At 45.4% G+C, this 26,514-nt stretch overlaps 1 protein-coding gene across 4 annotated transcripts in view; it reads right to left on the bottom strand.

Annotated features, from left to right (window-relative positions):
- Fyb2 (FYN binding protein 2) overlaps positions 1–18,083 on the bottom strand; it is a 110,170-nt gene extending 92,087 nt beyond the window's left edge. For 2 of the 4 annotated variants that reach the window (XM_076564635.1, XM_076564636.1), the window contains exon 1: positions 17,907–18,069. In XM_076564635.1, coding sequence (XP_076420750.1) covers positions 17,907–17,915 — 9 coding nt within the window. In that variant the 5' untranslated portion in view covers positions 17,916–18,069. Of the gene's footprint in view, positions 1–17,906 lie in introns of all 4 variants that reach the window. The other 2 variants (XM_016005727.3, XM_042271528.2) reach the window with 2 other exon arrangements.
- Positions 18,084–26,514: the final 8,431 nt, after the last annotated feature.

Below are 26,514 nucleotides of genomic sequence, written 5' to 3'. Positions count from 1 at the left end.
GAAGACCTGTATTCTGTCCATTTCTACTTTACCCTGGGGGTCCCTCTTCAAGTGCAGTCAGTGGAAGGAGGGAAGAACAAAGGGAGTCCTGATGAAGAGAGACGCTGACCAAGCCACCAGCTGGAGGTAGCCTTAGATTTTCTCATAGGTGCCAGGACAGACCTGGGACTTGGCTCAGAGACCAGCTTGAGGTAAATAGTCAGAATAATGGGAGGGTGGAATGACATGGGCAATCTGTGTAGACTGCATGGCTTCAAGGGTGACGGCAGGGATTTTCTGTGTGTTAAGAGACAGAAAGAATGAATAAGACCTTTAAAGTCACAGGATACCGCACAAATGAAAATAACAGGCAATCATTTAGCTTTGAGAGAGTAATAGGTGTGAAGTGGTGACTTTCTGGTTCTGTGGCATAGGTAAGCTTTGGTTCCTCAAGAGGATCTGACTTCCCAGAGGCCGAACTGAAGGAGAAGCAACACTGGAATAGGATCCCAGAGCCTCCGTCTGGTCCTTCACAACATGAGCTCTCTTCTAGCTTAGGAAGGTAGCGCTAGGGATTAGAAACCCCAGGTCTACCATGACACTTGAGAAAAAGCCAACAGGTTCATGTTAATTAGCTCTCATAGAATATGTCACAGCTTGAGGAAGAAAGCTAAAACATTTGTTGGCTAATTAAACATCTAAAATCTGCCTTTATTTTGGTAATATCTAAAATGGAAATTCTTTTTCCTTACTAAAGTTCTTGTAAATATCAAATCAAGTGACATAAGAAGATTCTTTGGCTAGAACAGAAGGCCACACAGGTTCAAGGCATTCTCGTTAAAGGTGTATAATAATGTATCCCACACAAGAGGATGGTCTGGGTAGAAAGAGCAGAGTATGTGAACCTAGCTTAGCAGAGACAGAGTACAGCTAGCTAAGGCCGTCAGTGTCCAGAGCGGAGCACTACCTGTGGAAACTCAAAAATAACTGTGAACTGAAAAGTAGGGCCCATAACCATTCTGTGAAAATTGTTTCATATCTGAAAAACAGCCTCTAACCATCCACTTCCTGGCTTGTGAACAGTCCAAAGAGGACAAAGAGAAGGAGAAAGACCATAAGTTCAGGATCTGCTATGAAGACATTGAATTCAGGATCTGCTATGAAGACAGTGAATTCAGGATCTGCTATGAAGACAGTGAATTCAGGATCTGCTATGAACAACATCTGCCCTTCTCACTCTTCACCCAAGAGTCTTATTCAGACTTTAGGTGGGTCACAGCCCTCAAAAAAAATCCCCGTGTTTCTGTTCTGCACCACCCCACACTGTACAATGCGGTTGTACACACAGCCTGTGGCTCCTTAGGGCACCCTCTTTTCTACCACAGGCCCATGGGACACACTGTCCTCTATGGCTAGGACATATTTCTCACTCATGCCCTCCATTGCTTTCCTTCTAGCATAGGGGCTATCATTTTCATCAGAACAGCTATGGCTACTCACTCAAGATTGGGCTTGTAGACTTGACATTCTTTCATAGAAGCAGGGGGTAGGAAAGGGAAGAACTGGATCCTCACTTATAATTCAACTACTTTCTCTCACACTCTTCTAACTATTGTATGTAATTCTGCCTTAATTACATAAGGTCTTATGGTATCAGAAGGTGCTAGACTATTCAGTGTGTGGAAGGTTAACTGAAGGGCAGGCTCCATCAATGCAGCTATTGGGAAGTCATCATTCATGCTGGGTCAGACTTTCCGATAGTGTGGCTGCTTTGGGTCACCTACATGGGTGAAAGCCTTTCACCCATGCTCTGTAAGTGAGCCCAATGAAGTCATTGGTTCCCCAAGTTAGACTTTGGTGGAATTATACTTTGGCTTATTGGTGTCCCAGAAGGAGAGTATTGGTAGACATATGTTTACTCCTCACTGGGGAAAGCCTTCCTGCAATGGTGTGTCATCCTTAAAAGCCTGAATCAGAAATAATCTCTCCTCTGACTTACCCAAGTGAGTCCAGTCACTTGAATGTGGTGTCACTGTCCCACTGCAAAGACATGATATTGTTTTTGTATATCTTCCTTATTAAACTCTAGACAGTTTGAGAAAGGCCTACACTGTTTCATTTTATGAGGTCTTGGCACCTTGCCTATTAAATGAAGGATCTCTGGGATCACCCCTGTGCTGTGGGATGGTCTGTACGTCAAATTGCTCTGATTGGTCAACAAATAAAACACTGATTGGCCAGTGGCTAGGCAGGAAGTATAGGTGGGACTAACAGGAGAAAAGAAAGAACTGGAAGGCAGAAGGAGTCACTGCCAGCCGACACCAGGACAAGCAGCATGTGAAGATGCCAGTAAGCCACAAGCCATGTGGCAAGGTATAAATTTATGGAAATGGATTAATTTAAGCTATAAGAACAGTTAGCAAGAAGCCTGCCACGGCCATACAGTTTGTAAGCAATATAAGTCTCTGTGTTTACTTGGTTGAGTCTGAGCGTCTGTGGGACTAGCAGGTGACAAAGATTTGTCCTGACGGTGGGCAAGGCAGGAAAACTCTAGCTACACTTCTGGACTGTGTGGTCTCAGGATATAACTATTCAAACTCAAGAGGGTTCTGTTTTCTACTTGAGAAGGACACAGTAGTTACTGATTCCTGTAGGATTTCCAGGGGATGCAGTTACATTCTTCACAGAAAAGGAACAGTTCCCAGGCCTCCAAACATGGTACCATTGTAGCTATCATCAATCTTATTGATCACATAAACTAGCAAATAAGAAAACAGTAAGAAATAAACTCTAATTTTACAGAATGGAATTCACAATATGAGAAATACATAGTGTACTGGCTGGTTTTGTGTGTCAACTTGACACAAGCTAGAGTCATCAGAGAGGCAGGAACCTCAGTTGAGGAAAAGCCTCCATGAGATCCAGCTGTAAGGCATTACCTCAATTAGTGATCAGTTGGGGAGGGACCAGCCCAGTGTGGGTGGTGCCATCCCTGGTCTTGTGGTCCTGGGTTCAATTAGAAAGTAGACTGAGCAAGCCTTGAGGAGCAAGCCAGGAAGCAGCACCCCTCCATGGCCTCTGCATCAGTTCCTGCTTCCAGGATCCTGCACTGTCTGAGTTCCTGTCCTGACTTCCTTTAGTAATGAACAGCAATATGGAAGTATAAGCCAAATAAACCTCTTTCTCCCCAACTTGCTTTTTGATTATGTTGTTTTGTTGCAGCAATAGAAACCCAAACTAAGACATATAGGAAATGAGTAGCTATTTACTCACTTAAAAAAAAATTAGCCTGGCGGTGGTAGCACATGCCCTTAATCTCAGTACTTGGGAGGTAGCATCAGGCAGATCTGTGTGAGTTCAAGGCCAGCCTGGTCTACAGAGCAAATTCCATGACAGCCAAGGCTACACAGAGAAACTCTGTCTTGAAAAACAAACAAACAAAAACCAAAACCAAAACAACAACAACAAAAAAGACTATTCCAAACACAACTGGTCAGAATGGGCTAGGAAAGAAGTAGGCTATGTAGAACCCTCCTTAGCTCCTACAGGTGCTCATGCTCTATGAGGACCTATGGCTATGTCTTATTATGGTGTCTTACATGGTGAAGGGACTTTGGAAAGGAGGGCTTGGCTCACCTGAGTGGGCTCGGCATATTCCTGGGGCCCTTATAGAACAGAGGTGAGACATTCATTGTCTTAAAGGCTGGAAGCCAAGATCAGAGAGAAGATGCCGCACTGATGGCATTGATGCTGAAGGAGCCACCAGCAATGACAGCAAATGGTTTCTAAGCTAAAAAAGACAGGAACACAGATTCTTCTCATAGCCACAGGAGGCATGCAGCCCTGTGGTCTCACTTGTTACAATATCACTAGGAAACTAATACTCATGCTCTGACAAAAATGGGATGATCAGTGGTTAGGATAGAAGAGGTTTTATTGTACCCAAGCAGATCCCAAATCTACTGGCTTAACCCAAGGTCTTTCCTCCTCCAGTTCAGCCCTCTCTTCTATATGCCCAGCCTGATTTAGAAGAGTACTCTCCTCCTCACTGTCACTTAGAGATTCACCATGCAGCATATCACATCTTAACACCTAGGGCAGGTCCAGAAGGGCAAAGAGACTCATAGCCACTTGCAGGTGCCTAGAGCATCTCTTCCACTCATAGCCCATTGGCCAGTACTTGTCACATGACTCCAGTATAATTTGAAAAAAGGCTAGGAATTGTTAAGAGAGCAAAGGGATGTCTGGTCAGCCCTAAGCATTGTTGGCCATACTGGTCATCCCTAAGCATTGTTGGCCATATCACTAAAAGGCTGACTTAGCAAGGGTTTTCCAAGAGAGGGGTTTTTAAATTGGCAACTAGATAACAAGAGAGGTATGCTAGGTAAAGAGAAAGTGAGGGAGGCAGAGGCAGGCGGATCTCTGTGAGTTCGAGGCCAGCCTGGGCTACCAAGTGAGTTCCAGGAAAAGGCGCAAAGCTACACAGAGAAACCCTGTCTCGAAAAACCAAAAAGAGAGAGAGAGAGAGAGAGAGAGAGAGAGAGAGAGAGAGAGAGAGAGAGAGAGAAAGTGAACACAGGCAGCCTTTGCACAAACTTGTGGAGCGAGGTAAAAAGTGGAGAGAAGAAGATAGCATGTTTAATTGCTGTAAGGCCAGATAGACATGAACATTCACACTGCATTTAACATGCGCCTGCCCAAATAAGACAAGCCACAAAGGCACGAAAACTTTACACTTGCTTCAGATTTCTATTGCATAAAATTTCATCTAGTTGTTTTGTGGAAAGGCTATTGATATATTTTCCCATTTTTTTTTTCACCAAAAGGATTCCTATGAAGTCTTCAGATTAATGGACACTTATATTTATCTTCTTCCTTGAAAAGTCTTCCTAGCAGGAGACCAGGTTGGATGATGGTTCCTGCATGGACGTTTCCCCAGAGGAAGCCTATGACCCTTTGGGTTCCTACTTAACTTATACTTGGGTTTCCTAACTGAAAATTACACCTCTATGAGCCTAGATGCTTAACCATGAATGAGGGCTAATCTTGACTGTCAGCTTGATAGGAGTCAGAGTCACTGAGGAAGCAGAACTCTGGGCATATCTGCGAGAGATTATCTAGATTTAGAGAATTAAGGTAGGAAGACACACCTCGTTCTAGTTTTATCTCTTACTGTGCTAAAGCACTCTGATAAAAGCTACATACACAGGCAAGGAGAGGGTTTATTTCAGCTTGCAGGTTATAGATCATTGAGGGAAGTCAGGACAGGAATTCAAACAGGAACATGAAGTAGAAAACACGGAAGAACACTGTTTTCTGGCTCATTAGCAAGTCTACGCTTAATTAGCTTTTTTACAAAGCCCAAGACTACCTGTTCCAACCATACACAGTGCCATCCACAATGGGCTGGGTCATCCTATGTTGATTAACAATCCAGACAACTCCCTACAGACTTGTCCAGAGGCCAATCTGATCATGGCAATTCCTCAATGGGCTTCCTTCTCAGAAAACTCTAGACTGTGTCAAGTTGACAGTCGAAGCTAACCAGGATACACACTAAATGTGAGGGGCACTGGTCCGTGAACTGTGATCCTGAACTGAATACAGGGGGGACAGAAAACTGAATACAAGTTTTGGTTACTGTGTTTGGTGGCTGTTTGGACACAATATGGCCAGTGGCCTTCTGTCTCTGCTGTCATACATCCCTGCCATCATGGATTGCGCTCTCTGGAACTGTAAGCCCAAAGAGACCCTTTCTTCTTGGAGTTACTTTTGCCAGATATTTTTGTTAAAGTAATGAGATAAGTAACTAATACATCAGGTAACAACTTTAAGAGAAATGATTCAATTTGAAGATGTAACAGAGTAGGAGAGAGCTGTGGCTATGTCCTGCCCTCACCGTACCCCAGGAATTGAGTCTATGCATCTCTTCTCTGTCCTTATTTTCTTCTGTTTGTATCTTGTTTCATAATTCACAAAACTCTTTCCTCACTGATGTCATCTGATCTCCATAATCATCTCAATGATGAGTTATCAATTCCATTCAACACAAGAGAGACCTAACTTCAAAAGCCTTCAGTAACTTGGCCTTGTGGCCAGGCCTTATGGCTATAGTTTATGCGCTCTCCTGTAATATATTTCCTTTGTATCCCTTCCCTAGTCAATCACAGTCAAGTACACCATTGCCATGCCTTCTTCTCTGATGGGTCACACCTACTAGTTATACCACATCATACTCCAGAAAATGTAGGCCATACAAGAATTTTATTACTCACAGCCAATGTTAAATGAATACTATGTGTTAGGCCATATACTAAAAGCTTTCTATCTAGAACTTAGTTTTCTTTCATAAAAATACCCATGAGACCAGCTCCATTATTATGATATACCATTTTGTAGACGAAGCAACTAAAGCACAATGCAGTGGAGAAGGGTTCAAGGACATGCAGCCAGGGTGGGGTTTGCACTCCACCAGTTGAGCCCTGGAGTCTGCACTTTTTCAAAGTCATTTTCCCATCTCTTTCCTTCCCCTCTCCCAACTCCGGGCCTTGCACACGTTAGGTAACTGTTTGGCCCCGAGGTCCTCCCACACCCCTTTTAGCTATTCTCAGTGGCACATCTACACAGCCACCATATTGTAACACTTTCTGGCCCTGTCTCACACATTTGTTCTTTAGCTTTCAGCTTAACATTTTCTACAGTCAACCCTTCTCTACCTCTTGACCCTGGTTGATCATGTCTTTAATATCATGTGCATTTATTGCTTTGTTGGCTACATCTGCTTTTCTGTTTCCCTGGAGATTGTGAGTTCTTTCACAGTATGCCATCATCAGCACCAGCTAACCCTGCCTGCGCGTTCATGGCATCAGGCATAGTTCTAAGTGTTCTGTAGAAATCCACGAGTTCAAGAAAGTCTAGGCATTGTCAATGAGTGGATCAGGCCCTCCACTGAGGGGCTCAGAGAAGCAGAATAACAGGCTGATGATCACACAGTCAGTGGGGGGCAGTCCTGGGATTTAGACTCAGGGACTTAAGGTTGTTTGCTTTGTGGGGCTGGGGATGGAAAGCAGGGCCTCATACATGCTTCACAAATGCTCTGCTACTGGGCTACAGCCCCATCCTGGAGGAAAGGTATTCGGGGAACATTCTACAAGACTTCATCTCTCCCATAGTCCCTGGAACAATGCAGGAAGGACAGTCAGAGCCGGAAGAGAAGAGTCAACACACCAACACCATGAAACAAAAGGGCACAACTTGCTTATGTATGAGTCCCTGTGGAAAAACAAAAGCAGTTTTGACTATACACCAGCAGTGAAATGGCATGGCCAGAATAGTCTCATTGTTCCTCAAATTTCTTTCAGAAAAGATGCTTCTTCATAGTAATAAGGCAATAATAAATCTCACGGAATGATGGCCCCTTTAACAGTTTCCATCTAGAAGAGTTATTCTAAAGTATGGCTGTTTGAGCACTTTCCAACTAAGTCCTTGAACCATCAATGGAATATTGGCTAGGAAACTCCATGTTTTATTACAACCCAGGAATGTTATGAATAGTGGGGGCTGTGAGGCACAAGGAGGAACCCTACTTGCTGCCTCTCCTTGCTGCCAACATGAAGTAAGACCCAGAGCCACCCAGAAGATGCTACAGTGCAGGTTGGGAGCATGGGCAAGAGCCCCAGAGCTTCAGGTTGTAGTTCCGTGCCTTAGGATGTCCCTTAGTCCTCAGAGCCTCTGTTTTTCTGTGAAAAGTTGGGGGTAGTGCTACCTGGACAGATAGAACATCTTCAGTATCTATAGGCCTTTGGTCTTGGTCCAGCACTCCCATCCAGAAAGATATGGGAAGCTTTAAAAGACAAGCTTGGTCCTGGTGGTTTTCAGAATCTTCTCTCTTGAAGGATAGATAGAGCCAGCTTCTATTTCTACTGTGATGATTGATTGACACTCAGAGATTGTATACCTGACTACAAGGAAGAATTTCTGGCTCACAGAGAAGTTAAGACAATGGATAATGGCTATTTTATTTCTTGGTAAATGTACTAGCCAATGTTCTCTAGAGGAACAGAACTCATAGAATGAATATATTTTAAAGGGCCACTCACAGTAGTATCCAGTCAGTTGATTCAGGATTCAGTCAACTTGATGACCAAGACCATCACAGTAAACATACTATTCTGCTCCAAATTGAAATTTTAAAGTCACAGCTCACAAGCTAGTGTCCCTATGTTTGTGCTTTTCTAGATAATAAACTAAAAAAAATGGTACCCTAGTCAATGCTTAGTATCTAGGGGCTCCAAGTAAAGCATCTAGTTCAAAGGTTGGCTCCCTGGCTCTTGGTCCATGAGACTTTGAACAAACCAGGCAACCCAGAAAATTGTTTCTTTGTCTGTAAAATGGAGATAGACTCATTCCCATGGGATTGGTGAGGCTTGAGTGAAATTGTGCCTGAAAGGACTTGATGGTATTCTATAAATACCTTCCATCCTTCCCAGGACATTTAAGTTCATTAAATTAGTCATTAAACAAGGAACTGTGGTGAGTGCCAAGGAGAAGTCAGAACACACATCTACTGATATAATTTGTTTATGAGAGATACAGGGCCAGACCTTGGGGTCCTTCATCTATGACCTGAAGATCAAACAAAGCAGAAGACACCTATTGCATCTCTTACTCAAAATGTGTGGGTCTAGTAGTGTATTGGATGCTAGATTTCTTGAGAATTTGAAATATTGTATATATGTAATATGATTTCAAATCTAATACACAATTCATGTATGTATGTTTCATATATACCTTATATGCACGGCCTGAAGGTGATCTAAATAACTCTGTGCATGAATCAAAATGGGGTGGGGTAAAAATCTCTCCTTGTGATATCATGTCATTGCTCAGGCCGGTTCAGATGTGTGAACAGTTCTGACTTGGAGTTTTCAGATTAGGGCCACTCTGCCTGTACCATACTCTCCAGCAGCATGCCACATCACTCAGACTATCCAGACAGTTCTGCTGCTAGGCGCTCTTAGCTGTCTCCTCTCCGAATTTAAATCCCCCTTTACAAGCAATGAAGCCCAAGGCCACAGAGATGAAATAATTTACCCGCAGGCACCCAGGCAGGAGAGGTGGACAGCACATACACAAGAGTCCCGAGACGCTCTGTCTCATGCTCTTTGTGGACATCACAGAAGACAGAGGAAGCTGAGCAACCACATTCCACACACTCCAAATAGCATTCTCCCAGGCCAGGGTTGGCACAGGCCTGTGATACCAGCTGCTCAGGAGGCTGAGGCAGGCGAGTTGACAGCTCAAGGCTTTCCTGGGCTTGCAGAGTGAGTTCAAGGCAGCCCCAGGCAACCAAATGTTAATGAAACCCTGCCTAGAAGGGAAAAAGACAAGACAAGGAGAGGAGAAAAGAGAATGAAGGTTTGATGGAGTAGCACACACAAAGTTTCAATCCCTATTGCTCAAAACAAAACAAAACACACACAAAACAGTTTCAAACAGCAGCAACAGCAACGAACAGTCATAACAATAAGCAAAGACAGCCCCCAGCTGTATTGAGGAAAAGCACAACAGCCTTGAGTCCTTTGTTTTTAAGGGGCACTTGAAGTTGGCATGTCTCCATTCATCCTTTAAAACTTTAAATGACACTGCCTTGAAAACAATTTAACCCTCAGAACTATTAGAAACCAGCCTCCCCCATCTCTTTCTTTTCTCTTGCCTCCAGCCATGACTTGTCTTCGAGACAAGCTATAGGCTAGTTCACCAAAGGTGTGTATGGGGAGATGACGGTTGTAGGTCTTAGAAAATGGTTTACATAGCAATGGTGGCTCTGCTAGAATCCTGTGGATGGGGGAGCTTGACAATATCAACAACTGTAAGTATAGCATTTTGGTTTTTCAGTTTATTGAAATGTACTATTCAAAATGAAATCCTTACTGACAAAAGTGACAGGCGTTACTATTCACATATACAGATAAGAAAAATTAAAGTCAAAGAAGACAACTGACCTGTCTGGGGACAAAGCGCAAGGGCATGGCAGATGGTGGCTCACATGCAGGTCTCCTGGCTTAATGTCTAAGCCCTCTGTCCCATACAACATCCACTACCATCATGAAGAAAGGGGAAAAGCCAATCATCCAGAACGGCACCGAGAGGGCCAGCAAGATGGCTTAGTGGGTAGAGGCGCTTTCTGCCAAGCCTGATCACCTGAGTTTGATTCCCAGGATCCCCACGGTGGAAGAGAACCAATGCTCCCTAGTTAGAGGTTCTCTGACCTCCACGCTTGTGCACAATGAAAACACACACACACACACACACACACACACACACACACACACACACACACACACACACACACAGTAAATAAGATGCAAAAAGCACAAAAGAATGACACTTTGAGTTAAACATCTTAGTTTGCACCAGGACCCTGCCCTATCTGTAAAATGGGAAGATAAGAGGAAACACAGTCAAGAGACAAGAGAAATGAAAACTGTGAAGTCTTTCCATGGTCAGGGTGCAAAGTCTGATATTCTGAAGCCCAGTCTATACAACGTATCTGCACTTAACGAGCCCCAGCAAATGGGGCATCGTTTTGATTAATCTCTGAAAATCTTTCCAGGGATTTGCAAACTGGGGAGGAATCCCAACTTGGATGCCACGCCCACTTCTGTCCTGTCCCCATGTAGCACTTTCCCGAGCACCTTCTCGGAAGAGCTAAGCATAGCTGCTGTTTGGGGGTAGGTTCAAACCGCAACACAAAGTCTCACCCTGAATATTAACAAAATACCACCCTAAATACTAACATCAACTTTGTTAATTTGCAGAGATGGGTTCTTGCAGAGTTTTGCTGGGGCCTCCATGATTAAGTGCCACCAAGCGTGACTTGAACAAGAGAAATTTGTTGTCTGATGGTTCTGGAAGGTGAATGTTCACATTCAAATTTCAGGCAGGGTTGGTTCCCTCCTGAGGACTGTAGGTCTCCCACTCAGCTTGGAGCTGGATGGCAGTTTTGATGTTTCATAAGGTGTTCTCACAGTCTGGTCACACTGTCTATCCTCTGCATAGTTCCCTGTTTAAATTCCTCTTTTCTGAGGATATCATTCATGCTGGATTAAAATTCACTCTTACGGCCTCACTTCAATTTGACGATTCTATAAAGCCCCTCTAAGATGTATGTTCCTCAAGCATTGGTTTAGGCTTTGGAGTAAGACTTTGGGAGAAGAATGACACAATTAAAGTATAACAGCCACCCCATTCCTCCTATGAGTTACTATGTCAAGCTTGGCATTCTCTGCCCTTTGAGCCCAGGGGGCGGGTCCAAGTTCTTTATACCTATGAACATATTTAAGACTCTGTGGAATGCTAAGAGGCAGATATTATTTTCTCTTCTTTCTTCTTTACAAATGGAGCACCAAGAAATTAAATATCTTGCTCAAAACCACACAGCTGGTATTTATCACAGCTGGGAACAAACCAGTCAGGCACCTCAGAGGCTGTGCCTTAAAGAGTCAAGCTTTCCTGGACAATGCCTTCCTCCCTGGGACCTCACAGTCCACACATGGATCTACTCAAAGGGCCTGGAGTCTTGCAAGGAAAGGAGAGCCCAGTTGTGGCCAAGGAGCTGGGGGGGGGGGGTTCTTGGGAAAGTGAGGCCTGATTTGAGGTATAGCAGCAAGAGGTCATGCCTCTGGGTGAGGATGCTTACAGAAATGCCAGGCTGGAGCCAGGGACTGGGCACCATGCTAAAATGAGAGGATACTGTGTAAGTACCAAGACCACCAACCTTGTGTGTGTGTGGGGGGGGCGTGACATGCATGGGCTCTACCTCACAGGCATGGAGAACGGCTGGCAAGATGCAGCAGCAGAATGGCATGACCAGCATTGCCCACTTTGGAGCATTTCTCTCAGGAGAAATGTCAGTGAATGATTTGGAGAAGGCAGATTTGACTCTTCCCCTTGAAACAACGATGGGATAAGGGCAGGGTTCACTATGAGGGATGACTGGCCATGGCACAGGTAATTCCCTATCTCACCAGCAAGGACCAAACAATGCAGTCCAAGAGGATGCTGCCCACAGCCTCCCAGCCAAGATAGCTGTGAACTGTCCAGCCTTTTATTTGGTGACTTATATGGTGGTTTCTTTTCCCTCAGAATACATCTGAGAAGTTTTGGAGCTTTTAAAAAAAATTGTTTGTTTGTTTTTAAAGACAGGGTCTTACCCCATAACCCAGTCTAGCCTGGAACTCACAGAAGTCCTCCTGCCTCAGCCTTCTGTCTACTGGGATTGCAAGTTTATACCACCACACTATGCTTTGATAAAAGCTTCTTCATCACAGTTGTTTCTACTCTCCACAAACAAACTCCCCAGCAAGAGGCTGTCATTGCAGGTGAATCCCCAGGGATTGGTCCTTGTGGACCAGAGATGCACATAGAGAAGAAACAGCTGGCACCTCCATTATTTAATAATAGGTGCTTCCTTAGGACCTTTTCCTTAAATGTCAGATTATTTAGGTAAAAAACCCAAACATTTGTCTTGGAGCATTGCTAAGTGATGTCTCATAGGCATGCAGAACTAGATCCCACCCAAATTAATCAAATGTGATCTTGGTAATATCTTACTGCCTCAGGACCACATCAGGGTGTGCAGCTCAACCTTGAGTTTTAGAAGAAAAGCCCCTCTACCCCAAGTGGCTCCCTCAGCTCTCAGAATAAACCACGTGCAGCACCAAGGGCCTTTCAACCCCTGTCCTTTCTAAATATTAGGATTCCATTCTGGCAACTTATTTTCATTTAGAAAATTTCCACCCAGTAACCCTTCGCTTTAAGAGTGTCCCCTGACTCGCCCTACCACACTGTGTACCTCTGAGCCTTTGTCTGCTGCCCTCGACCCCACTCCCACTCCTCATCCTCTCCTACATAGCTACTCCTCTGACATTCAGCTGGGACAGAATCTCCCTGAAAGAGTCCCAAGACTGGGCTAGACACCAAGCCACACTGCTGCCATTGAGGCTGGACTTCCTCATTCTCCTTCACATCCTTTGCTTTTTTTAACACTCTTCTGCAAAGATGAGCAACTAGATGTCATGTAAGATAGGTCCCTCTCAGATGCTAATGTGGGGTCTGGCACATGGAAGATGCTTGTTCAGCATCCATAAGATGATGAAGGCTGGGCCTAAGGAGCGGGTTTTCAACTCAACATGAACATGAACAATTCCAGGGCATCTAAGGAGCAGGCACTGGATGGGCGGCTACAAAACTGCTGCCAACTTTCTGCCCCTGGGGCTCAGATTTCCTTGTAAAATGGGAGTTGTTAAACTGGTTGGACTTCGAGAAATTTCCTAACGCCGGCACTTGCTCAAATCACTTGGCTGCCAATGGGCAGAGGTGAATTTAAATGGGGTTTGATTCTTAATGTGGTCCAAGCTCATCCAGCAAATATTCAGTCCCCATTTGGTGACACTGTGATGGTAAGCCCTAACTCAAAAATGCTACAATTCTCTCTTGCCAAGACTGGACCCAAGTGAAAACCCACTTGGCCGAGGGCACAGGTGGGTTACCTCTTAACTCTGAGTTTCAAAAAGGATTTACCAACCTCTCAGTATGAAGGTCTAAAAGTACTCCCCCATGAGTGTGTGTGTATAAAATGTATGGATGTGTGCATATTTGTGTGGATATGTATATGTATTCATATGCACGTGGAAACCGGCAGTCAAACACAGGTGTGGCTCTTGAGGAGCTGCCCACCTTGTTTTTTGAGGCAGGCTCTCCCACTGAACCTGGAGCTCACTGATTCTGCCAGACTACTGTCCATCAAGCCCCAGGGATCCTCCAGTCACTGCCTCTCTTGTTTGGGGATTATATGTGCACACCACAACACCTGACATTCTTGACATGGGTGCTGTGGATTGAACTCGGGTATCTCACGCTTGTGTGACAAGCATTTTACAATTGAGCCAGCTCAAAACATGTTCTTAAAGAATTCTTTTGAATCATATATCTATATGAAAGAATAATTTTTTGCTGTTGTTTGTTTAGGACAGAGTCCCACTATGTAACCTTGAATGGTCTAAAACCGCTGTGTAGATGAGGCTGGCCTTTAGTTCAGACATCTACGAGCTCTGTCTCCAGAGTGCTGGGAGTAAAAGTGTGTGGCACATGTTCAGCCCTAACTTTTACTTAAGACAGAATCTCACTATGTAGTACCGGCTGGTCTTGAATTTACAATCCTCCTGCCTCAGCTTTCCAAATGTTGGGATTATAGGTGTGTACCACCATGCCCAGATAAAAATAATTTTTATTTGTTCTGATATCTGCTAATGCAGCACCAAACAACTGAAAACTGAATGGCCTAAAACAAACCTAAGCCCCACCTTCCTCTGCATCCCCCAAGTGTGTAGGAGGGGAATATTGACATGGTCCAGCTGGGTGAGATTTCCATCCACAGAGTGTTGATGAACGCCATTCTGTGGTGTCTGCCTCGTGCTGCTGTGGTCTGTGGGGCTTTCAGAGGAGGGGCTTTTCTTGTGGGCAGGCTGGCAAGCTAGGCTCAGCCAGAACTGTCAGCGTCTACATGCGGTTATCTTTAGCTGTGCAGAGGCTACTGACCTGGCTGAGGGCTGCAAGAATTCGTTCTCAGAACAAGGTGTGAACTGCACGGCCTCATAGGAGACTGTGAAGTCCCACAGCACCAAGTGTGGCAGCCCACAGGGTTCACGACAGCCTGCAATCTTTCCCAGGTTCAGTATTGGGAGCATGTTTTCCCCTCTTGAAAAGAATGTTGGAGAATGTGAGGTCAGCTTTAACTCTGTGCAATCTTAAACACCTACTGGTTGTCAGCACTATTCTAGTAGATATTGTTCTGATTATTGTCCTGCCTCAGCCTCCCCCTTGAGCTCCGAATCCGAGTATTCCTCTGTATAATTAGCCCTTCAGTCATTCCATGTCTAAAGCTGACTCAGAAAATTCTGGCTTCATCCTTCTGAAAGCTCAGCCTTTATGCCGTTCCCTTCCTCCTTCCCTTTCTAAGGATATCATGTTGACTCTACCTTTAATATATAGATGCGTCTTAATGGCACGATTCCATGCTAAGTTGAAAACACCATAAGTATCATAAAATGCAGTTATGTTAAAAATGCAGTCAATACATCCAACCTATCAAACTTCAGTGCTTAGCAACAGAGAGCACATATTCATTTACCTATATAGCATCACACATGGCTAGCCCAGGAAAAAAAATCAAAATTTGCAGCTCAGAGTAGTTTTTACCAAATGTGTGCCAGTTCTGTACATCATAAAGCCAAAACATCATTACTTCAATCATCCAATGTCAGGGACGCAGATCCGTCACTGCTATAACCACCATCCCTAAGTCCGGCCTGGGCCGCTTCTCCTCCTGTTTCCATCCCAGCATCTCCCCTCTACGGGGCCACGCAGTTACCGATCTCACCCTTCTGGCCATCTAGTTTCCAAACCACAGCCACACAATTCTGAGGAAATGTAAGCCAGGTGGTGCCATCCAGCTACCGGCTATCCTTGGGGAAAGCTGGTTTCCACTGAGGGTTCCATGCCTTCATGATGGGAACATTCACCCCTTACTTCCTCTGCTCCATTTAGTCTACCCTTGGCTGCTGTTCACCAAAGCAGCGTTTGTCTTAGCATCGGCTAGTACCTCTCGGTAGACTCGTTCCCCCTAAAACATCCACACAACCAACTCTCACTTCCTTAAGTTTCTGTTCATCCTCTCCTTACAGTGACCTTTGACACTGTGCCACTTGAAATGGCAGTCTTCCCGCTGCCTGGCGAACTTAGACCCTTCTTCTCCGCTTTGAAATGTCCACATTGCACCAGCTGCCGTTTACCTCTTATATCTTTGTTTCTTTCTCCTTTCTCATTAGCATATGAACTTTATGAAGGCATTCTGTACCGCTCTGCAGCCTAGTCTGGCCTTAAACTTTTGATCCTGCCTCAACCTTCCACGTGCTGGAATCACACACATGTACCACCATGACAGGCTAAAGCGGGTATTTTTGAATGTTTGGCTCCTAGCTGTATCCATACATCCAGCATGGAAGCTGGCCATACAAAGGAGGTTCTCCAAATGTATATATTATATAAAGAATTTTTTTGTTGGTTTTCTAAAACAATAGAAGAACAACCCTTTTAAGATAAGGAACTATCCATATTTCTTTTTGTTTTGTTTGGAGACGGGGTTTCTCTGTGTCTACCTGGCTATCCCTGGCTCTGTAGGCCAGACTAGCCTTAAACTCATAGAGATCCGCCTGTCTCTGCCTCCAGAGTGCTGGAATTAAAGACATGTACCACCACCATCCAGTTCCCATATTTCTTTTTGGGTCCTTTCCGCTAGTCTTTCTGAGCAGAGGAAAATGTGTGCTCACTTCTCTTGTCCTGTAAAACGTTACTAGGTAACAAATATGCCCCTTTATATTTTTTTTCTCTAAGCTGCCAAACCTTCTCTCTGTTCTGCTGGAGTAATGAATCCCTGCTGGTGCTGCCTGGTTTACAGCTGGCACCCAGTCACTGTCGTTAAAGAACCAGAGCCTAGGCCCCGGCCCTGCTTCTGATCAGTGGTGTCCTAACTGTGAAGCAGTAATGTTCTGTCCTTCAGCTTCCTCACCTAAAATCCCCAGGGCCAATGACCTCCAGTCTCTGTCCCATCAGACTGATAAGCAGAACTAGTCCACAGCGCAGATCCTGGCTAGGGAGAGGGCAGCATGTCAGTCCCCTTTCCTTTGCCTGAAGCCACGTGGATCAGTTCATCTTGGCAAGTTGCCATCATGGAGGAGGCTCCCAAAAGTTGATGAATAGAGTCCGGCACAGTGGCACATGCCTGCCATCCAAGCATTTGAGAAGCTGAGGCTAGCCTGGGCTGTAAAGTAAGACTTTTTTACAAAGTAAAAACAACTCCCTGACCCCCATGCCCCCACCCAAAGAATGAGTTTCTAAACATCGTGGCACCACACGTAGGCTAGCAGAAGGAATTCACCAGGAGAAGGAACTGGCTGGCATCCTTGGTTCCCTCTTTTCTAAAACTCAACCACCTGGGTGGAATGAGAAGCCAGAGACACAGGTGTCCCTTTCAACACAGGAGCGGTCCACCGTCCTGACTGTAAACCAAACATCTGGATGGGAAGCAACACAGTGATTTCTTAGGCATGGTACATGGGCATATGCATCTATGGAAAGAAAGCCACTAACAGAACAGCAGAGCAAGAACTCCACACGGAAAGGGGAGGATGGGGTTAGCCGGGCAAAATCTCTGAACACTGAACAGCATTCCTTCAGTCATTCAAAACTTTCTGTTGCTTTTGTCAAAAACAAAAACAAAAAACGATCAAGGTCTCCCTGTGTGGCTCAGACTGGCTTTAGCCTTTCAATGCTCCTGGCTCCGCTTCTGAACTGCCACCATCCCAAGCCTGGGCTCTGTTTCTTCATGTACCTCCCTTCTCACAAAGCATCCACTCTGGTACAATTCTGTTTTAGGAGAGACACAAGCACTCTTGTCCCAGTCCACAGAGTCAATAGGGAGCAGTGATGTAAAGTCACAAGCCACAGGGGACATTGCAAGCCCACCTTTTCCCGGAGTCACGCTCTGTCCTTGGACCTAGACACTGGCCTGCCATCGCAAAGGCAGGACAGAGGGGGAAAGTCAACACTAAAGTGACAAGCACGTGAACTGTGGCCCTCAGAGCTGGCTAGATGCCCGGGTCCTGGGTTAGAGAGAGCGTCGCAGAGACACAGGCTGCCTGAGCAAGGCCAGCATGACAGGTTCATAGCAGGACACATGACACGTTTCGTTAGGTCCAGGAACCGGGTCACACAGGCAGCTCTTTTCCCAGGGAAACCCTCCTTTGGAAAGAACTCAAGTCCACAAGGTGGCACGCAGACAGCCCATACCCAAGTGGGTGCCTTACCTCCTCCATGGTGTTCCTCGGAGCCAGCGTCTGGGAAAGAATCCCAGCTTCCCAGAGCTGGATCCTGGGGCCAACAGTGCTCTCGCCCTCGCCTGCCAGCTTGCAGTCACTTCCCCAAGTCTGGGGCACGCTGGAGCCCAGGCTCTTAGCCAGATCCACCTGGCCTGTGGCTCCTCCCTCCCTGGGGCTGGGCGCGGGCGGGTCTCCATCCTCCCAGCTGGATCAGCTGCGGTGGGGGCAGGAGGCGGAGTGTGGGCAGAAGGCTCTGTCTGGGGCTTCCCAGGCTCCGTGCCATCACTCCCTCTGTATGGGTTTCACTTTGTGCCCTCGCCCGGTCCTCTCCCACCACATCCCACCCGGGGGAGTTGCTGGGAGTCAAGTGCATCTTGTTCCTAAAGTTAGAATGAAAGGCTCAGGACACTGGTCTCCATTAGTGACACCCTCGCCCAACTCCGCCTCTGCTGATGGCTACTTAATTTCACAAAAGCTGCTCAGGGCCAGAGAAAAGAAAGCAGGAAGTGTGGCTAAGCAGGCAGGTGCGTTTAATGGGGGTGAGAGAGGAAGCTAAAATAACTACACCTGTTTGAAGACAGGTAGGGTCACTGTATTTGAATGCATGGCCCCCTTTAACCCTTACACGTAGTTCCCCCGGGAAGTGCTGCTGTCTTCATTTTAGCCCGGCAGGAACTGGGGCTCAGAGAGATGGCCTTAACTAGTCCAGAGTGACGCTGGTAGCAAGCTGAAGCCAAGAGGCTCTGGCTGACTTGGAGATGGCATTGTGTTCTGATTCATTGCTCTTTTCCTAGCAGAGCTGGTCCTGGTGGGAAACCCAAACCCCATTCCTAGATTTGGGGGGCTGGGGAGTCAGACAGGGTATATGTCATGCGAATTGGAGGTGGGCAGGGTGAATGACCTGTGCCTTGATTTATATGCAGCCTGCTGAGTTTCTTGCTTTTTAGGAACTAAAAATCGGTTCATTGTTTGATGCAGGGTCTCTCACTCAAACTGGCTTCCAACTCACTATATAACTTGGAATGACCTCCAACCTAACTATTATTATTATTACTACTACTATTATTATCAGGGTTTTGTTGTTGTTTTGAGATAGGGTCTCTATACAAAGCACTGGCTGCCCTGCAACTCACTCTGTAGACCAGGCTGGTCTGGAACTCACAGAGATCCACCTGCCCCTGCCTCCCTAGTGATAGGACAGGCAGGCATTACCATGCCCAGCTACCAAGTTCTTAAAATAAGATTCCCCTGTCCTGACGGGCGAGATGGAGGGCAGGTGAGGAAGCCACGTGCTTGCTTATCCCCAAACAGGTGACAAACTGCAGGATTTTCTTTTTCCTCAGCCTTGCTCACAGTCACTTTTGCTCCTCAAGACCATTCCTCAAGACTAAGGGTCTTCTGTGACCTTCCCTTAGCACTCTAGTAGTCCTGTCTATCCAGGTATACATTCATAGAGTGAGCTCTGGACCCCAGAAACCTTTGGGCCGCTCATTTCCCTATGCTCCCAACACAAGGGCTCCCCCTAGTGGCGTCAGGCAGCCCACAATGGCAGAGGGGTAAGCCGGGCAGCAGAGTCTCTTAACAGCCCACCTAGATCTAGAGGGGCTTCGAGGTCTGCTTTGGTTTGGCCCTCGACAGGTTAGAGTGGTAAGTCCAGTGCATACCGGGCACCACTCATTGGCAGCTGTCGAGGGTGGGGACTATTTTACTAGGAGGCATAAGAATTAGGCTTGGCCTCCTTCTCAATCCCTTGGGCCCTTTTCTACTTTGGTTTCAATAAACCAAAATATTGTATAATTTTACAAAAACTTATTAAAAACACATAAACATTTTATGCGTGTTTTCCACCCATGTATTTATGTGCAGTACATGTATGAAGTACCTGCTGAGCAAGAACAGGGTTTTCTTATCCTCTGGGACTGGAGCTTTAGACCATTGTGAGCCACCACTTGGGTGCTGGGAACCAAACCCAGGTCCTCTGCAAAAGTAAGTGCTTTTAACTACCAAGGCATCTCACTAGCCCCACTCATTTTTTTTTTTTTCTTGATGATAAATGTTCTAACTGCAGGAGGTCAACAGAGCATATGGGAGATGATAGGAGAAGGGGAAATTATAGCGGCAGAGGGTACCATGGGAAGGGGGTCAGGGAAGTGGGGAGGAACGGGATGACATCTAAACTAAACGTGTCTGAACACTTTTCTTGGCATTACTTCAACACTGCATTTATCCATCATGTATATTGTATTAGGTATTCTAAATAATAAAAACATTGCAAGGTAAACAGACAAAAAGAGAATTATGCTTGGAACCATCTATAACCAGTTTGCCCACTAGCACTTGGCCTTGAGAAGGTCCACAAGTCTGAAGTGTTCTTTGTCTTTAAAAGGAAGGCTGACAGGGTCAGCGCCAGGACTAATGGCCATTGGAAACCCTGATATGGTACTTAACACTTTGCAAGATCCTCCACGCCATTCCTCTCTTCCTTTCTCCATTTCCCCTAAACCACAGTATCAGCTACGTGTGGCGCAGGCCACACCTAGTTGTGGGAATGAGGTAGCACTCCTTCATCCCCACCCCCACCCGCAGGGATCTCAAATTGCTCAGGAGCCTCTGTCCTGTGAGCAGGCGGATCCTTGCACCCAGCTTGATAAAAAGGGAACTCGCACATGCTGACATGGGAGGGTAAAGGTAGTGAATACAGGCATTGTGAGGAATTGGGGATGCGAAATTTCAGTTTTGACCCAAGTCAAACTAGATCTCACTGTACCTTAGAAATGAACACAATTTAGTCAAAGATGAGATCTGTCCAAGTATCTGGCACTCGGAAGATCTGCTTTAGCCCCGGGCCAGGAGGAATTTCCCCATGAGCTCCAGTTAATCAGGGACAAGGAAGTAGCCTGCTGCATGCCTCTGTCTATTGCCTGCCAAGAACAGGACTACAGACCTTGCAGACCTTTTCCTGCTTATCTTTATTATGAGCCCTACTTTCTAGCTGAGAACTGAGGCGCAGGCAAGTTAAGCAACTTCCTCTGGGCAACATTTAGCAAATGAAAGGACAGAAATTCCAATCCAGGCAGCCTGGCTCCACAGACCCCGCCCTCACAGCCAGTCTGTTTGCTTTCTTTCAGTTTTCAAGAAACGCCAAACAATAAACTCATGGGATCTGAGAGCTGGAAGACTTAGAGTTTCCTCCATCCCAGTTAGGTTCTGAAAGTGGGCTGTTGGAGATCTTAACGGATAGGCTGAAGTTAGGCTCAGAATCTTCTAGATATTTCTTTTAAGCCCCTTGCTTTGGTTTGCTTTTCCTATAGGGGAGATAATATGCACCCCCTTTAAGGTCACATCCTTTCTTTGGGCCACTGCCCTTTAAGCATAACAGCCATTACCATCTTATTCAGAGAGCCTATGACTGTCTACAAAAGACAAGACCAGGCTTGTTGACCTGCCCACATAGAAGGAGGGCTTAGGGAGGGTCTAGATCCTCACCTAAGATTCTAGCTATTTTCTCCCTACCTCCAACTATAATTCTGTACCAACTGCCTATGGTCTAGGAGGTCTATGAGAGGTGGAAAGGTAATTGAAGCAGAGACTCCACCTTTGCAGTTTGGGGGACTCCATTTTTGCAGTTTGGGGGAAGTCACCACTCATGCTGGGGTGGGACTTTGCTGTGGCGAAACTGTTTGGGGGCCACCCACTGCCTTCAAACATCTCCTACTTATGTGTCTGTGAGTAGGCTCAGCAAACGCAGTGGTTCCGGGAGCTAGACTTGGGAGCAGTCGCTACTTTGGTTCTTCCTTGCAGCCTATCTGGAGTGAACAAACACTCATTCATGAATTCCCAGGAAAAGATAATGCAACAGGCAGTGAGCAGCAGCCATCAGTATTCCAGCACAGACTCGATTGTTCCAAACCTTTCAACCTCAGATATTACTTGAAACTTCTTAGTGTTTTCTTATCACGTCACTGTTTTTCATTTCTTGGTAAATACATTACTTACACTTTGTGCCGTAAGTAATGGCTTATCCACAATACCCTAACGTGAAGAAGGAATATTTTTTAAAATGAGAAAATGGGAAAGCTTGTGCATTTCCCCAGTTCCCTGGGTAAACCTTGAGCGCTATCTGTCATGTGGCGACAAGGCTGGGGTGTGCAGATTGATTGTCAGAGTCAGGATGCTGCTGCTGGAGTAACCCGCTATTAATATTAACGCTATTATTGGTTACATTAATCATGTCTGAAGACTTTCAGCGGAACATGTAATTTGTTTATGTATAATTTATATCCCGAGTACTTTCAAAAGGGAAAGAAGGAAAGAGGAAAGGAAGTTAAATTTATTGGAAGTCTATTGTGTAACAAGTGACACAACATCTATTTTATTCTATTTTTCATGATAGTGTTTTCAGTATTATTTTAAATTTTTCCACTGAAGACAGCGCGGCTCAGAAAGATCAGGGTAGATCCCTAGATGTGCAAACACACAGGTTTGATTCTCCCTTTTCATTTTCTTTATCTCATACCCCTGTGTGTGTGTGTGTGTGTGTGTGTGTGTGTGTGTGTGTGTGTGTGTTGTACTTTTATATATGTGTGCAGATGCATGTGAAAGCCAGAGGTTGATATCAGGAGCTGTTTGTTTGTTTGTTTGTTTGTTTGTTTTTTATCATTCGCCACCTTATTTTTTTAAAGATTTATTTATTTGAGGTTCTATCTGCATATACACCTCAATGCCAGAAGAAGGCAGTGTACAATGAAGTATGATCATATCTAGTCCCCCATTAAAATGACTCCTAATGACTTATTGCTATAATCAGATCCCCTAAAGATGGTTGTGAGCCACCATGCAGTTGCTGGGAATTTAACTCAGGACCTCTGGAAGAGTAGCTAGTGCTCTTAACTGCTGAACCAACTCTCCAGCCCCTTTCCATCTTATTTTTGAGACAGGGGCTCACATTGAACTTGGAGCACATGAACTGGCTAGACTGTCTGGCCTGCCAGACCCTGGCAGGCTCCTGTCTCTGCCTCCCAGAACTGGATTACAGACATGCATTTGACCATTTGGCTTTTTAAATAAGCATGAAGGATCCAAACTCAAGTCCTCATGCTCCACTGAGCCAGCTCCTCCCAAACATCAGTTCTTCCTTTGAATTGCTTTTTCCTTCCCTCTATGATGGCCTCAAAATGGCCTTGAGTGATAAGATATCAAGTAAAATAAGATGGTTAAAAATGAAGATTAGGGTTCTAGAGAAGACAGGCAGGTGGGCAGGTAGGAAGGGATGGACAACCAATCAGAAATATGGAACGGATTACTATATGGTATACACTATTTACAGATTATATGAAAGGATGAAATGCTTAGAACTATCTTGGAGGTCTGCGGACTGGTAAAGGTCTTGCTTGTTCTTTATCTGTTTGAGAAAGGTGTATCATCTAGTATTTGGTTTCTCTTTGTCTGGAAGGACGCTCATGTTTCCATTTTCTTCTTATGTTAGTCCACATCTTGCTAACATGTGCTTTAACAAGATGAATTGTTTTCCTTTAGTTTCGAGAATTTCCTACTGTGTACAATGAAGTATGATCATATCTAGTCCCCCATTAAAATGATTCCCAGTGACTTATTACTATATTCATAGAATGGTGCATCTGTCAAACCCTCCTAAGAGAAATTTCTTCTTGCAGTAAATGGCAATTAAGAGAACACAACCAGTCAACGAGCAGAGAAGAAGAAGAAACTATGGAGCGCTCAGGCCTAAATGGGACATCTATAGCACACCCCTCCCCCCACGGCTCAGGGATCTTTGAGGAGGGAGCAGAGAGATTGTAAGCACCAGAGATGGTGAAGGACTTTTAGGAACCTGTTGTCCTGACACAGCAGGACAGTTGCACACAGGAACTCACAGTGACCATGACAGAATGTACAAGGCCTGTAGAAGCTCAAGCCAGACAAAATCCCAACATGGGGTCAGGACCACCGAGTCCCATCCATAGATGAGGGGCTATTGGCATTGCATAGCTTCCGGGAAAAGAAGCCTGTTAGGATGTGAGCCCTGGTAAATTCACCTCATTCCAGGGCAGGCTCCATACCCCAGAGTATAAAAGCAACCAAATTGGACTTGTACTGGTTAGTTTTATGTCAACTTGACACAGGCTAAAGTCATCTGAAAGAAGGAACTTCAGCTGAGAAAATGATCTGTCTGTAAAGCATTTTCTTAATTAGTGATTAATAGGGGAGGTCTCAGCCCACTTTGGGTGGTGCCAACCCTAGACTGGCTGTCCTGGGTTCTATAAAAAAGCAGGCTGAGCAAGTCATGAGTAGCAAGCCAGTAGGCAGTATCAGCTGCATCAGCCCCTGCCTCCTGTTTGAGTTCCTGTCCTGGCTTTCTTCACTAATGGACTATGATGCAGAAGTGTAAGTCAAATAAACCCTTTCCTCTCCAAGTTGTTTTTGGTCATTTTTTTTTTTTTTTTTTTTTTTTTTTTTTTTATTACAGCAATAGTAACCCTAACTAAGAGAGGACTCAATGGTTTTTTTTAAAAGGAGGACATAAGGTTGGGTGGGTAGGGTAGTGGGAGTAGATCTTGGAGGAGTCATGCAAGGAACAATGAATATAATTAAAGTGCATTGCATGTGATTCTCAAAGAATCAATAAAAATATTTTTTCTTTAGTTTTGAGAATTTCATACAGTCTTTGGGTTTCTGTTCTTGTGAAGAGACACCATGATCACAGCAACTTTTATAAAGGAAACATTTAACTGGAGCTGACTTACAGTTTAGAGGTTTAGTCCATTATTGTTATGGTGGGAAGCATGGCAGCATGCAGGCAGACGTGGTGCTGGAGAGGTAGCTAGAGTTCTACACCTGGATCGATAGAGGCCGCAGGAAGAGAGAATGACACTGGGCCTGGCTTGAGCTTCTGAAATCTCAAAGCCCCCTCCCCTCCCCGACCCCCCCCCCCCCCCTGTGGCACATTTCCTCCAACAAGGCCACAGCTCCTCATAGTGCCGCTCCCTATGGGCCTTTGGGGGCCATCTTCATTCAAACCACCACACATGCTATATACAATGAAATATGATCATATCAACTGCCCCATTTCCCTCTCCAGCATCTCTCAAGGTCCTCCTAACATCTCCCGCCCAACTTTTATGCCTTTCAAAATTTTATTTTGAAGAATGGTAAGGAAACATGACCAAGTCATGTTGTTTTCCTTTTAATAATCTTTTTAAGAAGATGTATTTATTTGCATGTTATGTGTCTGAATATTTTTGCGTGCATGTATGGATGTGCACCACGTGTGAGCATGGTACCTTTAGAAATAAGAAGAAGGTGTCAGATCCCCAGAACTGGCATTACAGATGGTGTGAACTGATATGTAGGTACTGGGAATCAAACCTAGGTCCTCTGCAAGAGCAGAGGGTGCTCTCAACTGCCCCGATACCTCTCTAGCCCCTGCTTTCCTTCTAATGACCATTTAAGGAGAATTTTAGCAGCTGGTTTGCACCAGGTGTCCTGCTTGGGGCTAGGGATGTAGCGGCCCTTTGGGTTCTTGTGCAGAAACTGCCTTCCTCCACTAATGCCAGCTACATTATGTATGTACCATTCCGATGAATTATTAAGATGTTTTCTGATATGCTTGTCTTGTGGAGATCAAAGGGAGAGTATTCCCCTGTGGCAAGGAGATGGGGAAATACTTGACTTCTAGGCAAGTAGGAAATCATTACCGATATCAATCACTCCCATGTTCCATCACCCAGAAAAGTGGGTCCTTAGTTAGAAAACTCAAGCAGGGAATTCCCATCTCTCTTTGGGTCTTGTTTACTCGGATTGGGACTTCAAGGCATAGTCATGCCATGTGACTGCAATGCATAAAGGCTAGGAGTTATTAGGATGTAGGCATGGTGGGTCTAGCCACAGAATCCAGAGGTCAATTGATAGCTCCACCCATTTGTGCTGTTAAAACAAAATCCTTAGACTGTCTGATCTATGAATAGAATAACTTTAATGATCACAGCCATGGAGGCTGGAATTCTGAAATCAAGACACTAGCAGGTGTCTACTCAGAGTCCAGTCTTCACTTTTGAGAAGATGCTTTTAGCACTGCATGTTCTGCACAGGATGAAGGCCACTGGATCCTCCAATGGTGGAAGACAGAAGGGCAAAGAGGCCTAGCTGCACTCCCTGCCAGACCTTTCATAAGGCCCTTTGAAAACCTCCACATGGGATATGAAGCTTCTTTTCTTTTCTTTTTTCTTTTTGGTTTTTTGAGACAAGGTTTCTCTCTGTAGCTTTGCGCCTTTCCTGGGACTCACTTGGTAGCCCAGGCTGGCCTCAAACTCACAGAGATCCGCCTGGCTCTGCCTCCTGAGTGCTGGGATTAAAGGCGTGCGCCGCCGCCGCCGCCGCCGCCGCCGCCGCCGCCGCCGCCGCCGCCGCCGCCGCCGCCACCACCACCCGGCTGGGATATGAAGCTTCAATGTGAACTTTGGGAAGGACACAGACCTTCAAACCATAACAATTGGCATGTTTCTCGTGGATCACTGTTTTAAAAGCTGACTTCATTTGCACCAGAAAGTTCTGCTGACGTCTGAGAGGTGACATCGCTTTT

Source organism: Peromyscus maniculatus, chromosome 2 (assembly GCF_049852395.1).
Source record: "Peromyscus maniculatus bairdii isolate BWxNUB_F1_BW_parent chromosome 2, HU_Pman_BW_mat_3.1, whole genome shotgun sequence".
NCBI classification, from domain to species: domain Eukaryota; kingdom Metazoa; phylum Chordata; class Mammalia; order Rodentia; family Cricetidae; genus Peromyscus; species Peromyscus maniculatus.
Note: the sequence above shows the minus strand (reverse complement) of the source record. Positions and strands in the feature narration are given on the sequence as shown.